Genomic DNA, 16,196 nt, shown 5'->3' with positions numbered 1-16,196 from the left:
ATACAACAGTGCTAATCACCGCTGCTTACTGTACTCAATACCAGTACAGCATTGGGAGCTCCATAATGACACTGGAACAATACTCTCTCATCAAATTTCTCTCTATCCAATTCCCTCACCTGTCTATTGTCATAGGTGTGGCTACGGGATGATGGCTTTATGTGAACTGAAATGTGTGTTAGATACTAGGTCATCCCAGTCATGTTTTTTTTTCCCCATCTACATTAATACATACATAGACACTGGTTCTTTTGTTATCAAAGAGTTTGCTTGCTATTTCTTGAAAAATCTAGAGGCCATGTCTGGCCAATTGCATATACGTGGCATGTCTTCAGATCATTTTAATTATCACTTCTTACACTGCTATTTAGTTCTACCTGTACCCCTCTATATCTGGTAGGACTATACTTTATTGTGCATAGTGATGTACAATGTTGTCATGTTTTATGTCTAGAGGTCAAAAGATCTTACAGACTGGTGGGTTGTTTTAAATGATGTTGTCAATTTGCTGTGACAGACAGCAGGTTGACTGATTTGGAGACATCAGCAAGTGCATTGGTGACTCCCATGCCCTAACATCACTTCACAGATAAGATTATCTGGGCTTAGATATGTTAACATGTCTTATGTGGTCGAATATAAAGTTGGTATTGTCTCCATTTTCCAAAGTAGGTGCTGTCTCTTTTAGAATGAACCTGAGAGAACTTGATAATAGAAAACTTGTTGGCTGCAAGCTCAGCAGTTAATTTTTTCAGGTAAAATTCTCTTAAAATGTTATCTTAAAAGGAACCAAATGCTTTCAACTGGTAAAAATATTATTTTAAAAGCAAGACATCCACTTAAATTGGGGCAGACTGATGGAAATGTCTGCAAATCAGTGAACCATAGAAACATGCCAGGACCCAAAAGTACAGCATAGATTTTTACATAGACCAATACAGCTTATATATCAGCCAGCTCCTTTTCTGTCATCACTACTTTTTTGGCTGCTTTCAAGGAAGAAAAAATACTTGCTGAGCAGTGTAAAATGTGCTGTGAAGCTGAGGTTATAATTTTGTTGGCTTTTACCACTTTGTGGGTTAAATTGAAGAGAACAGGATCTTGCTGCTTTGCTGCCTCACACCTTGCTGTGTTGTCACCAAGCTTCCTTGAGCATAGCAGCTCTCTGGGCCTGAACCTATCAAAGCTGAGGGAGTTTGGCACCTTGGGAGAAAGGCTTAGTGTTGTGGAACAATAATTCTGTCTTGAACACATTTACAGACTGCTGTGTTTGGAACTTTATATTTCTGGATAGTTTCTAAATGAATTGTATATACATCAAATTCCATTGTTGTTAACTAAATGGAATTGAAAGCTGTCATATGTTATATTCAGACACATATCAGTCATAAACAACATGGTTATTAACAGATAGAATTTTCTGTCACTCTCAAAAACATAAGGAGTAAATAAATTCCAGGCTGAGAGGTCGGCCATATGTTACAGACCTCATTAAAATAAATGACTTTAGGTTCTGTAATCAGTGATCATTAGACCCTGCTGTCTTGTAATTGCAACCTCTCAGATGCATCTTTGTGGACAGAATATGATTACAGTCATCATGGTACTGGTAATTGTGTTATCTAAGTTGATAATAGCCAGTGCCATGGTATTTTCAAGCCCCATAAATTTCACTTATCAATTCTGGCCAAAGGGATAAGGTACAGATTTGCTTCAAGGAGTTTTATGGTTAACCACTTAGGATATTTTAGGTGGTAAAGTGATCTGAATATTAATTGATTAAAAACAGAAGGTTTATTATTCCCATCACATATGCATATGGTTTGGTATGTAGTGTCTTTAATGTAGAAGGCGTCAATACTGGAGTGAGTTTGGTTGGAATGAGGCTGCTTATATATAACATGGTCAACTTTTAGATGATTTAAATATTGAAAGATACAAAAATACATTGAAATTGGGATTTGAGAAGGGGAAGGAGGAATGATATTCTTCAAGTTGGTCACTTAGAACATTTGACTCATCTTCCCAAGACTATTATAATAGGTTTATTAGATTTGGTAGATAACAAGGAAATTACAAAGGCCAGCACAGTAATGTTTCCACCTCAGATATTTTACCAGTGCAAAACTTATATTCTTTCATTTTCACTGAAATTTTAACATAAAACGATTCAGTGTATTTTACATGCTGCTGTATATGAAGAATGTCTTATTACTTTGAAAGCGTATGACAACAATTGGAACAAAATGTTCATATAGCTCCCACCAATTTTGCATACAAGAAAGAAATATATGCCAGATTTGATTAATTTTTACAATTAATTCAAGAAGAAATATTTGCTTATTTAAATGAGCAGTTTTAACTTTTTCAAATGGGTTGGCTATGCAGAGAAGTGTAAAGGGCGAAGTTTTGAGAAGGTCATCCCTAGATCCATTGTCCCCCACACGCAGCAGCTAGTTGTAAGACTCTTTAGACAGGTCAGCAGGGTTACATGTATGAGATCAGGGGCTGGGGATCAAACAGTCAAATAGTATTAACTTCAGCTTTGACTGCTTGTTTTTGCATGGAGTGCTAAAAAATCCTGCAACATTGGGCCCATTTCTTGTGGTTAGATAGTGAAAGGCAACTAGGTATGTTATCCAATTTTCGGCAGAACATTCTGCTCCCTTGTGAGACTATTGGTTAAACTTTCTCTGGGTTTTTTTTTTGCAAAAGATGGTGGAAGGTGTCAGAAAGGTGGTTGTCCAGGGTCAATACAAATCCTTTGTGGAACATGGTTTACAGAAACATTGTTTCTATCCTGTTTGGGCAAATTACTGACCACAAATACAGATTGTTTGTCCTCCATGTTGAATTCAAAGCTGGATCCATTCAACCGGTTTGTTTGAGAGGTCATAGGGTACATGACCAAGAAAATAGAATAATACTTGGTCTCTGTAATGATTTGAAATTTGAAGCTGCATCACCTGTATGGGTTTTTGTTGCAGCTTGAATGCATTTCACATAACAGTAACTTTTGCCTGTGGCCAATTTAGATACACGAGCCCTCGCCAAATTTGAAAGCTCAAACTGGGAGATATTGTCCTAAATCCAGATGTCTACAGTTTGAATATATTTAGATAAACAAGTTGGCCTTTAGTTTTGTAGAATGGACATTCTGTCTCCTGCTCTTATATTTCTTCAGCCCACCACTAAAAGTGTCCAGTTAGACATGGACACTGGGCAGCCGAATGGTTGTCTTTGGACAGTTTCCATAGCTATAGGCCAAAATGTGTTAACATTAAACTATTAAACTGGTCATTGAAGAGGCGAATTATGAATAGCTAGATAGCATGCAGCATATCAGGCACTTATAATGCACATAAGTATAGGCCTTATTCTTTAACTGAAGAATAAATGGGTGTCTTTAGCAAAATAGCCGGAAGGAAAAGATTGAACTGATAGCCTGACTGTTATGCTAGGTAGGCGCTTGTACCCAGAAAAGTTGTGAGACATTTTTCTCTTATGCAATGATCAGTTTTGATAATATCTTAGTGATATTGATGAAAGGTTTAATGGTTGAATGTGATATTCTCTCACCAGAAAAAGTTTTCTACTCCCTCTTATAAAGAATCCAAGGGGTTTCCTTTACTGCTTCCTTTTCGGTGTTATTTAGGATGGCAATAAGTAGTGTTCAAGACAATGGCATTACAATTGCATTTCCTGTAATTTTTGTAACCACAATTGCTTAATTAAGTCTAAATATTGGGTTATGGATTCTACATTATGGTAAAATAAAAGCCAATAAAACTGACATAAAGGCTGAACTGTTAGTGCTGACACCTATTGACAGAATTTGGCTTCACTCAAAAATTATGCTAATCAGTATTTAAATGAATTAGTGATAGAAATCTGAAAAACTGATATTTGTTGTTTTTTTTCTCTTTATCATATGATATTATAAATGCAGTGTGCTGCTAACAAGTGAACATTATAATGCATATATGTTGTTTATTGAATTGTTCCCTTTGTTCATTGTTCTCTTCAATATAAACTTTCGTGACTGTGCATGTACTATTATGTACTTTTATAAACTATCATATTAAGCTTTTGAATAAGGATGTTCATACAAGTACAAATATAGTTGGCTGGGTCAATTAAAAGAGTTATGTAAAACGTCACTGCTTTTGATGAAATTATATCTGGATCATTTTTCTCTTTGCAGATTCCAGACTAGTAACAATGATCATGTGATAGAAGTAAGGATCAATGATGTAGTGGACTTTCATTGCCCTAAATACACTTCCACCATTACAGATCCAAATGATGCATATTATGTGATTTATCAAGTAAGTCAACTTTTTATAGCTTTTACTTTTGATGTATGTTGTCCCTACTTTTAAAGAATTTTTAAAACTCTTTATTTTTTCTAAATCAGTCATGATTTAGGTTTGAGACAACTGGTTTAAAAGAATTCAAGTGAAAGTAGATTCCATATTTTATAAATGAAATATATCTAATAATCATGCAAAGTGCCCATAATGCAGTTGCTTTTTGTATCATATCCTATAAAAGATTTTAGCCTTTCTGAGTTCAAATGAAATTGCAGTTATTTTGAAGAAAGTGATGGATGTGTGTTATTTTACAGGTCTGTTGAATAAATCCATCAAATTATTGTAAAACTCTAGAAATGCAAAAGTAACAGATTTGCAATTTAGTGGATAAAAAGATGAACACTTACTTCTAAATAACTTCATTTCAGAAGAGAACATGATTGATGTATGTCTGCTTAAACTCAGTGGCATTGTAATTTAAGTACAGTGTTAATGAATTATGTACAGTTACTCTCAGTGGGATGGCAATCAATTGCAAATCACAGAGCAAGAATTAATAATATATTAAGTAGCAATCAGTGGGTGATAATATGAAAACAGTGCTGTTGGATTACTATGAGCAAGTTGGTTTCTTTTATTATATAATTCGGCCCCACCTGGTGAATGGTTTCCTTATTGTGGTTTCCAATTGAAAGAAAGGAACACAATGCACTGATGGGGTTGTGTCATGGCACTCATAGCTCTGCCTGCTCTAAGCAGAGGCAGGCTGATCTTATCAGCATGGGAAGGAACAGAGGCAAGAAATAGCCTTGCAGGAAATGCACCAAGCATGAGGAAAAGTTTTCAATAGGTGTTTAATGAGAAATACACTATGTAAGAAACACCTTTAGTAAATAAACCATTCAAAGGTAGTGTCTAATAATTTTCTTCATTTCAGCATAGCCAAACCCAGCCAATTCATTGAGCACCTGGATATAAATGTGTTCCGTTCTTATACCATGTGAATAGATGATTGATTGAAATAAAAACTGAAATAAAATGAGTAATTGAAGAAATCAGTTAATAAGAAAAGTTGGGTGGGATGGTAATGGGGAGATATAAAAGAAAGATGATATTTGTCATATATTTAGAAGGTTCTAAAATTTCAGAAGATTTTTCATGTCGAGTAATTTGAATCATCACAGATATGAATGAACCAGAAAATCTTGACTAATCACAGGCAGTATTGAACTTTTGATTTGAGATAAATATTAGCTCTACTCTCTGCCAGACCATAGAGTAAAACTTGAATGGAAATGAAACGTAGTGGATGGGACGATTTCCAGCATTATCATTGCTCCTTATTAATAGAGAGCTGATAACCAAAGGTTTTTTTCTCATGTTTTCTCGCAAGTTAATAGGCTATTCTGTGGATTTCCACAGGTGACCCCCCCCCCCCCCCTCACTTTGGCCTGTCACACATAGCCTTTGGCCTGCTCCTTAATATACATCAGATGATAAGCCTTTAGGACTTTCATTTCCATTCCAGTTATACTTCTCTGACCAGACAAAAATTATAAAAATTTAATTGAGCACAGATAAAAGGGAGTTGGGTGATTATGGATACTTGATTGTTTTCCCTCATTATATTGCTGCTGTATATTACAGGTTTCCAGGGAGGAATATGATGGCTGTAGCTTAAATGCCAACAGAAATGCCTGGATCATCAATTGCAGTCAGCCCTATGGATCTGAATCTTTTTATTCAATCATAATGACAGCCTTTTCCCCTTTGCCTCAATCAGAATATCAGTTTGTCCCAGGGGAAACATATTATTACCTGAGTAAGTTGAAATTTTCTAGATGAAATATAAATTGTGACATGTTTTTGTTTACAGGTTTCCAAAAAAGAATATGATGAGTGTAAATTATTTGAAAATGAACCCCGCCGTATAGAAATTATCAACTGCAGCAGGCCTGCTAGGACAGATCTTTTCACACTGTTAATACTACCGCATACTGGCATCCCTGGCTCCTTAGAGTTTAACGAGGGAATGACTTATTATTATATCAGTAAGTTTGATTTACCGACCTTGACCTTGGCCTACCATGACCTTGACCTGCATGAAAAGTGCCGTACTTGTGCATGTGCTGCATGATGTGTACTGAAACAATTGGGGTTGGGCCAACTAGTGCATGATATGCTTGTTTTGCTGTTTGTTTCTCAGGAATTGGTTTTACTCTAAGTATTGCTTCTCTTTTATTCATGTAACCATTTTGTTTTGTTTTGTCATTCATTATCTAACAAAACTAAAATATATTAACTAGAAGCTAATATGTCCTTGTGGTGTAATTAATAATCAATGGTCATGAGTGTTTATATTTTATTCACTGTAAATCACCTTATTTTTGTTATTTAAATTCAGAATACATATGTTGCTTTCTGAGGATTAGTTACATTTTTTATCTGTGCTTTCTTTTTCTCTAGCACAGTAGGGTATACATCTTTCACTGAATGACAAGTAAATGCTTGATAGCAAACTTTAGTTTCTAGTCACTCCTTAAATAGAAGGTTATGTTTCACACCAAGTTATTTATCTTCCTTTATATTTCTCTTCAATATTGTATCATTTTGTTTTATGTTTTTTTTTGTTTGTATTTTTTTAAAGCTTTTCCTTTCTTTCTATTCACGGCACACCCACTTCTTATAGCACTTCCAATATACCAAGCACCTTAGAACAGCAAATGGAAACCACATACTTGTTCAATTTTAATCTACATCAATTCATTGGAGTACTTTTATGTCCTGACATTGCACCTTGTTGTTAAATTTGGCACCTTGTAAGTGTAGTCAAATAGAAAATAAAAAGTAAGATTTCTGTTGACAAAAGTGTGGATTTTCCATTGCTGAAGATAACACCCTGCATATCATGGTTTGGCCAGCAAGCACCCTGCCTTACTAATCACCTTAAATAATCTTCTTCTTTACAGCATTTTTAAAATGATCTTTATTTTTGTATGATTAAATGTTTTTGTACATTTTGTTTTAGCCACATCTACCGGGAATTTGACCGGCATTAATAACCGCAGGCAAGGGGCTTGTCGGGAGAAAAACATGAAAATCATGTTAAAAGTTTGCTGTGATTCATCTACAAGTAAGTACCATAGATAAGTACAGATGTATGATCACATCAGATGTCTTGTTATTTAAGATATTGGCATTTTTTCATTCAAATTGAAAAATATATTTCCCCCTTTCTTAGTTATGAATATTTGAAAATGCTCTTTTCTTTCAACTGCAGTACTGAACAAAATTTTTTTTCTTACATTTAGCTTTAGCATTTAGTGAGATAGAACACAAGGATATCCCTTTTAACCCCATAGAGCCCGTCACCGCATATGTGCGGTTCAATTATCGCTTACCCCAAACGCCCAGAACCGCATATGTGCGTATCTTGGAAAGATCGTCTTCTGTACTCTTTTGTATCGTGAGTCATGAAATGATATATAGTTTAACATCCGGGTATGTTTCTTGTCTCTCATTGCCACCATTTTTAAAGGCGATAGAAATATATATGAGCGAGAAAACGGCGATTTTCAAGACTTAGTTGGAGAAAGTAAAATCAAGATGGCGGCTCCTCGCTACGGTAGGGACCTGCGAAGGGATACTGTTATTGAAATGATTGAAAATCCGGACTTTGAAGAGAAGTTTTCATGTGACAGTAACATAGACAGTGGCGTTGATATTCATTTATTTATGATATAAAGGACGATAGAAATATATATGAGCGAGAAATCGGCGATTTTCTAGACCTAGCTGGTGAAAGTAAAATCAAAATGGCGACTTCTCACTACGGAAGAGGCCTGCGAATGAATACTGTTATTGAAATGATTGAAAACTACGACACTGATAAGGTGTTTTCGAGTGACAGTGATATAGCCAGTGGGGATGATATTCCTTTATTCATGATATTAGTTTTAAAGATGTTTTTGTCATAGATGGTGTAAAAATTTGACTTCTATTCAGCTCTGGCCACGATGTTCAGGTGAGCTGAAAAGCTGGTATACCTGATAGCAAAACGATCATAACTTGAAAATTGATAGAGATAAATTGCTGAAATTTCCAGGATTGAAAGTTACTATAATTGACATCATCCCTGTGAATTTTCAGGCAAATGTATGTAGAAATAAAAAATTGATGTGCATAAGATAAATCAACTTTGTTTTATTTTACCCATTACCAAATTAAAATGTAGTTTTTAACCGGCTATAACTTTTGATACTGCATGTTAAATTTAAATGTAATTCTATTTTCATTTAGCCTGAAATATTGGCTTTTTAAAAATGTATACTTTGTATGGGTAATAAAGGCAAACAAACAAATTATGACCAATTTACTGAGGTGACCCGGCTTTTCAAGGCTAGCTCACAGAATTAATTGGGCACAGCAGAGCTTTATGGGTCAGCATTAACTGGATCCTATGGGGTTAAATTAACTGAAATTACAATGATTTAGAACCAAGAGTTCATGGTACTATTAAGGGTAATGTAAAGAGAGCTATTTTTCTCATTGCAAGAACAATAAAACCACAGACCTTTCAATTATGGTGGAAGGCACGAAAGTTGCTCTGAGGTCAGATGTCTTTATAAGACAAGAATATTTAGGGGCGTTACAACTAAATTTCTGAATAGGCATCGACAATTTATTTGACAAAATGCATAAAATGAAGATATTTAACCAAAATTGTACCATACATTAAAAGTTTGAAAGTAATTGCAGGGTTATTTTAGTCTGCAAAGCTGTAGGAGACTGTTATGTTGAAATGGATATCTGAATGCTTTTTAAAGCTGTTTTTGGTATATATTTTATATTCTTGTGACAAAAGAATTGATGCAAGGAAATTGGTTAAGTAAAGTGACAGACAAAAACTTTACTTCACGAAGTTTGACAATAATATTTTCTTCTAATATCAATAATGATAATGATAAAGATAGTGAGATTTTGCAATGACAGGAAAAATAACCTCCTAAAAAAGACATGTATGACTGGCATAACTAGTTTTGAATAAAATGTGATGAAGCTCACTTTTTGATAGAATAAATGAGAATATTTTTTGAAATCTAGTGGGTTAGAACAATTTATAAAATGGTGAAAATGATTGTTCTTCAAAAAGATATTTAGGCTTAGCATAGTTTTTCTTTAAATTGCTTTTCACAGCTCGTATACTATATAGGTCACTGGCATATGCAGCTTCCTCTACACACAAATCACTAAGTTCAACTCTGAGTGATACACTTATGGCTCGGCTAACTGCTTTACTTCACTGTGGGATGGTTAAAAATGAGATGCATCTAACACTTGATAAATTTACCACAAAAGGCAATTTGCCATGATTGCAAATTTGTAGAAAATTTCAGAAAGCCCCTTCCCCTCGAAAAAAAAAAAAAAAAAAAAAAGAAATACAATATACCATTGATCTGTGGCAAATCACTTCAGAAAATAATGTTTTGAAATATTTTATATGCAAGCTTTTAAAAGAGAAATGAGGCATCTCATAAAACCATGTTTTTGGAGCAATTTTCTGGGCAGAGTGTGGTTTTAAGTAGTCAAGGCCTTGTATAACTAATTTGGGTTTTTCTTTGGGTTTTTAACTAGGTGACATTTACAGAGCTTCTGTTTTCTACTGGTTTTCATCTAGATGAAATTTTCAGAGCTTTTTATATTATCAGATAATTTTCAAATGTGTCATTCTCCCTTCACTAACCTTCTACAGGGTCTCCCCACTGTACCAACACACAACAGTATCGCAAATGTCGTAAGTATTTATAGAAATCATCCTGCTACCAACAATGTAAAACCCAAAATTTTTACACATTATTTTCTGCATTTACTTTTTGGGTTTTTGGCCTTGAAAAAATGTATTCACCAAAAGTAGAAAAATTACTGAAAAATTTTTGTCACACAAAAATATATGATAAAAGAGAAATACAACTTGGGTTTTACAAAATTCTTTGTGTCCATTTTTAGAATTTGTATTGTAATCTTTGGGTCAAAATGCTTGTTGTGCTTGTTTTTTCTCTTTTTCCTTTCCAAAAGCTGAAGGGGGCTATTCGTGGAATTGGTTCTATTCTAAATCTTCCTATTGGTTTGTTAAATAGTTATCTCTGTATCTCTATCAGATTCAAATTTTGTATTTTATGTTTAATGTAAGAAATGTTTGTAATCTGTAAATGGAATGAAAAAATGTCTGCAAAATAAATTTATAAGCTTTTTTGAACTTGCCACGCACAGACATGACAGGCAAATTGTAAATTTTCATTGGTTCCTCCCATCTCAAATCCTTTTCCATGAATGGTTCCTTAAACTAATATCACACTATCTTGCAGTCAGCATACACAACCCTCCTTTCTGCATGATGCAACCCAGCACTAACTCCCATACGTAGGGCAGCAGATAGTCCAACAAGCACTTATTTTACTTACCACATTATATTAGAAACTCAAAGTTGTTAGAGTATAGGGAAAAAAAAGCTAATAGGAAAAGCTGTTTTGTTATGTATTTTATGTTTTTATCTGGCTATTTTTTTTAGAATGAATCCAGGTTTATTACTTAAGCCCATGGAATGTTGACATTTTTCTTTGTTTTGCTATTCAATGGACTTTTTGAATCATTTATATTATGTACATTATTTTATCTTATTTTTAATTTTTGGGCCATTGGAGATTTGTAACCATGAAATCAGAAAGTTATCTTATTGTTATGCAATTTTTTATCCTTTAAGTTTTAAACTGTTTCCTTTTGGAGGAGGTTACAGAGCAGTTATCTTTTAGCATCCCATTATTGTTATTTTAGTGGAATTTTTGCCATTAATGATACTGAGACATTGAAGTCATTGTGCATGAAACTGTATTAGTTAGTTAAGGCCAGTGCATGAGTGACTTCCCTGTATCATTTGGGTTTATGCATTTTCTTGAAGATATTTTTTTCCTGGACCCCAAAAATTTCAATTACTTATAGTCAAGTCTGTTATAAGATTTGGAAGATTGATTTATGAAATAAAAAGTTTCACAATGCTCTCTCTATCCCATTTAGAGAAATGGCATATTTTTGAAGCATTTAATTTTGTATGTTAAAAATGGTTTGTAATATAGTGATTATTTCGCATATGAAAAAAGTAAAGGTGTACAATTTTTCTGTAAGACATTAACATCTGAAACATTTTCAAATTTCAAGTTTAAGCAACTTGATCAATCTTATGAGAATTTTCTTTTTGCAGCAATCACAACTTCCACCCAGAGTGTTAGTACAACAACAACGCCAACGACAACATCGTCAACCACACCCACCACAACTACAACAACTTTGGGGACCACAAAACACAAATTCACCACTACAAGTTCTCAAGGTAAGTTACAACTTGCATTTTGCAAGCACAATGAAGTTTTTTATTTTAAATAATAAATTAAATTGTAAAAGTTAAGTGAATTTTCCAATTTTGATAGTTTTCACCCTAGGTTTTGATGTAGATGGTGTCATGCATAGTTTTTTCATAATAAATTTTGCGTTAATTAATCAGTTGATGAGTGGTCTGATAACAGTCTAGAGGTAATACAGGGATAATTATCATTGAGCCGCATCCTGTGAGGCCCCCAGACTTGTGTCATAGTTATCAATACAAAACTTTCTTGATTTGATTTAAATAGAAAGAATATTGACCAACAGATATCATAAAAAGATGTAATATGAATATTTAAATATTTTTGCTTGGCTCGGCTTTATACTTCAGTTCCTAGCATAAGTTGATAACACATGTATTGCTAAAGTGAACTCCATTATCATTGCTGCAAATGAATTAAGAATATTGTAATTTCATTACAGGAACAACCCATTTCAAGAGTACGAAAGACTCCCACACTTCCATCAACAGTAGCAAATACAGTACAGAACATTCAGTGTGGCTATTATGCATCTCTTTGCTAATATCAGCCTGCTTTCACAGACATTATTTAAACTCAAGATAGCACTAGTTTCACAGCCAAGGCTGTGAGTCAACAGTGGAATGGACCCCCTTTGTTCAAGTGTCAAACCAATTTTTCAGTATGTTTTAGTCCCATCATTGTTGAGTGTGGAGAACTTACAACAAACTGTGGTTAAAAAGAAAAATACCTAGGTTACCTGTAAAAGCACAGACACACAGGGCCATGGTACTTTAATAACATATGCAGTGAGGCAGAGATGAAATATGGAAGTGGCAACCAGAGATTTAGCTGAGAACAAATCCCTGTAATCGCTGCCAAAGAACACCCAAGTTTAAGAAAGACTTAAATGTTGAGTGAATGAATCTTTTATTTAAAGGTGTGGTCATTCCTTCCTGCACTGACCATTTTCCAATCTGGACTTTCATGGTCAATTGAAAAAGAGATAAGAAGCCAGATTTTTTGACATAAAAATTATGGAAATGTGATATCATTGCACTGCAGTTAATCACTCAACTTGACTAGCATTCAGCGCAGAACTTTTTAGCATGGTTATTGATCGATGTACATATGCTGTGTAGTCAAGTGTGGATCATGTTCTAAATGAAGCGGAACAGTTGGATGACTGGGCAGTATCTTCCTTCTGTAACTTTACTTTCCACCACAAGCATCCATGACACAGTTGCCATAACTTCTGCACTTTTGCAGGCATTAGTGCTAGCATAATTATTTATATATATATATATATTTACCAGGGTTATGGACAGGGGAGGGAGGATCTTGTAAGAGCACATTGGGGGGAGGGGAGGGGAAGTGTTTGAAGAGTTCATGATTTTGTGGGACGGGAGGGTGGGCATGGAGAATTATCCTTGAGTAGATATGGTATTGCGTTGTGTATACTTTGCTCTTTGTACATATTGTTCAAAAAGTGAATTTTCACTCTAAATTCTTGTATTTAATGAAAATACATCATTGTAAATGAAACTCCTCCCCTTAGATTACAGCAAAGGAGTTTGAATATTGTTTGTAGGAATGGCCAATGTTTTGCAGATCGTGTAGTTAGCAAGGGGGTTGGGCAGGAGGTATGTAGATGTGTACAGAGTAGTGAATGAAAAAAGGAGAGCAATTTGAAAGAACGAGTGGCTGATTTAACATAAATGCCACGAGTCAAGATGAGTGAAGTACGTATTAAAAAAAAGAAAACAAAACCTGAGATGACTTGCTCAATGATTTAACCAGAAAATTGTGCATTAGTAATGTCTTATTAACATATGTGAAATAGAAATGGTTTTAAAAAGTGCACTCATAATTATGCACCACTGTTGATCAAGTAATTATGAATTGGTTTCAGTGCAAATTATAACATTTGTTTCCATTTTTTTTTATACATGATCACAGGTTTGCCCCCTTAATCTTTGTCAGATCACTCCAAGTTAAAGTAATAATTAACCATGGTAATTCTAAGCTATTTTAATATTTGCTGCAGAGTATCTGTTAGAATCAACAAGATTTTGTTTTTTGTGTAAAATTACCAATTAATGTGGTATGTAGGTTATAGTAGATATTTTGCTTCCTTTTAATATCCCAACTCGTCTGCAATGTTTTGCAGATATTTTCACTTTTGATATTTTGGTTGTGTGATGGACACACATATCTTGAGTTTATTAGGTTATAGAATGTGTCTAAGTTATGCTTGTACCCAAACTTTTTTAATGTTGTTGAGTTGGTTCCATGTTTCTTGTTTAAAATCAGCCCCATGAGTTGCTGATTGAGAGGAATAGGACTCGACTTAAACCTGGGTGACAGCATTTGTTAGGAATGTCTTCATTATAGTATTATGATTAATCAGTCTCAGATTGTAATTACAACTCTTCATCGATCATTCAATTTTCACAGACTACTGCTTCATTACAGCATCATTTGTAGGTGTTATCATAAATCTAGAATTTGAATTTGCCAAAGTGACAGAAAAACTTTTATTTTTAATCTTTGGCGCTTGTGCCGAATTTTGCCAAATTCAGGAACAAAAACATCCTTAAATTTCTGTTCATAAAAGTATGTTGTCATAGTCGATTTTGCTAATAACGTCATAATTTACAATGAGAGGTCATGAGGCACGAGCGTGAATGACCGGGCTTGATGGTTCTTATACATTTTTTACAAAAAGCTGTAAATATTGCCGATCTTCACTGTGGTACCACCCAGCTGATTTATACTTCGCATGTAAAACATAATATGGGAATGGAGGCTTTTTGAACGGGACAGACATTTTACAAACCCAAAATGCTCTAGTTTTTGATTCTAGATTCTATGCAACTTTTACAGGCAGTGATAGAAGCCTCGACTCATTCATAATGTCTATAGCACAATATTTGAAGAATGCAGTACCAGTGTTTGTGAGCAAGCGTGGATCTGACAATGTTGCTTTCACAACTGAGTCTATTTGCTGAAACCATGACAATGTCTTTGTTACTTCTTTACGGCGTGAATGCAATGGGTTGTCACTGTTGTGGAATTATGCTATTAAATACCATTTAAAATAGGGCTCTAATTTGGTACATTGCCGAGACTTATGGGTTATTACTTTAGGCTAGGAAAAACATGGGAATACGATGGTGAGTGGTAGTGACCCATTTTGCTATCGGTCTCGCCTTCACTGTATTTAGTGTCCCGAATTGCAGCCATCTTACCTTTCTTGTAGCACAGAGACGTTCACTTGTATAAGTTCATTTATCGGAAAATTTCGTTTGTAAGATATGGATCAGAAAGTCGATTTATTTTATACAAAAATGCTTTGTAAAAATGTTATAAAACGTGAAGGTGTATAAAAAGATGAAAAAGGCTGTTTGATTAAAGATTGCTTAAAATAAACTCTTTTGTTGTGTTATTTCAACTACGAAGCATGCCTGTCGTTAAAATGATCTGCCTGACTGATTTTGCTTAGAGAGTTTAAGTAATTTGTAAAATATCTGGTGCGACAGGCATGAAATATTTATATAATCAACGAAGAGATGTCTTCATTAAAAATGGTCGTAAACGGTTATTTGTCGCTTGCATCTTCTTATCTTCTAGTAATAAAAAGAAAGAAAAGAAAATGAACACGTACACTTGCCTTTAAAAGATTTATGAAGAAAAACATCGAGGGTATTTTTTTCAGTTTGGAATTCGACGGAGTGATAGTAAACAAAGAAGTTTGTATTTGTGAATATGTTTGGAAAGTTGTTTTCTAGAATAAGTTTTTTACTTGCCGTATGGGAAATTCCGTATGGGGCCCTTTCATTCTTAGCATAACCGTTTGGGCCAACTTAATGAAAACAATACCAAATAATCAATGATAATAAAAGTTATGTTGTTTTAAATAAAAACTGATTAATACAATGGGCTTCACTGCTTTATACTTTATCGCCAAAGCCATTGTAAAATATATGGAACTTTCCTATTTCGAAAAATTAACTATTATGGACAACCCAGGATATGTTAGTATCAGCAAAAAGAAAAACATTAATAACAATAATAACGTTAATATTTTTGAAAAAAAGCATTTGAGATCATTTTTTACAGCAAAAACCATTCGATATGGTATTAAACTTTCTTTGAAACGGTATTTTCACATGCTTGCAAACAGACTGGCACAGGTAATTGCTACAAATTTGCACATAATGGGATGACCACGGGATCTGAACCTTTCGTTTCGGATAGCAAAGTGAATTCATTTCAGGGATGTTAGCCAAATAACTTGTACGGATAACTGTTTTAATTATAATGCCCCCAACCTATACGCTGCATTGTAAAACAGATACTAAATTGAACGATTAAGATGTGTAAGGCCAAGTAGATGATATTTTGCTTGAATGGCCTGCTGACTCATTTACCCATTACTCCGGTCCTAGATTTCATATATTTCACATAGGTTGTCTGGTTCATATTT

The 16,196-nt window shown here is 34.3% G+C and overlaps 1 protein-coding gene across 4 annotated transcripts in view; it reads left to right on the top strand.

Annotated features, from left to right (window-relative positions):
- Window positions 1–15,139, top strand: part of LOC106160771 (ephrin-4) — a 45,023-nt gene extending 29,884 nt beyond the window's left edge. Inside the window, exons 2-7 of one of the 4 annotated variants that reach the window (XM_013537477.2) lie at window positions 4,205–4,328; window positions 6,190–6,364; window positions 7,342–7,446; window positions 10,066–10,107; window positions 11,569–11,697; window positions 12,171–15,139. In XM_013537477.2, the coding sequence (XP_013392931.1) occupies window positions 4,205–4,328; window positions 6,190–6,364; window positions 7,342–7,446; window positions 10,066–10,107; window positions 11,569–11,697; window positions 12,171–12,313 (718 nt within the window). In that variant the 3' untranslated portion in view covers window positions 12,314–15,139. Of the gene's footprint in view, window positions 1–4,204; window positions 4,329–5,960; window positions 6,136–6,189; window positions 6,365–7,341; window positions 7,447–10,065; window positions 10,108–11,568; window positions 11,698–12,170 lie in introns of all 4 variants that reach the window. The other 3 variants (XM_013537476.2, XM_087006531.1, XM_013537478.2) reach the window with 3 other exon arrangements.
- Window positions 15,140–16,196: the final 1,057 nt, after the last annotated feature.

Source organism: Lingula anatina, chromosome 1 (genome assembly GCF_051362555.1).
Source record: "Lingula anatina isolate TDL-2025a chromosome 1, LinAna3.0, whole genome shotgun sequence".
NCBI lineage: Eukaryota > Metazoa > Brachiopoda > Lingulata > Lingulida > Lingulidae > Lingula > Lingula anatina.
The sequence above is the reverse complement of the archived record's forward strand: the minus strand, read 5'-3'. Positions and strand labels throughout refer to the sequence as shown.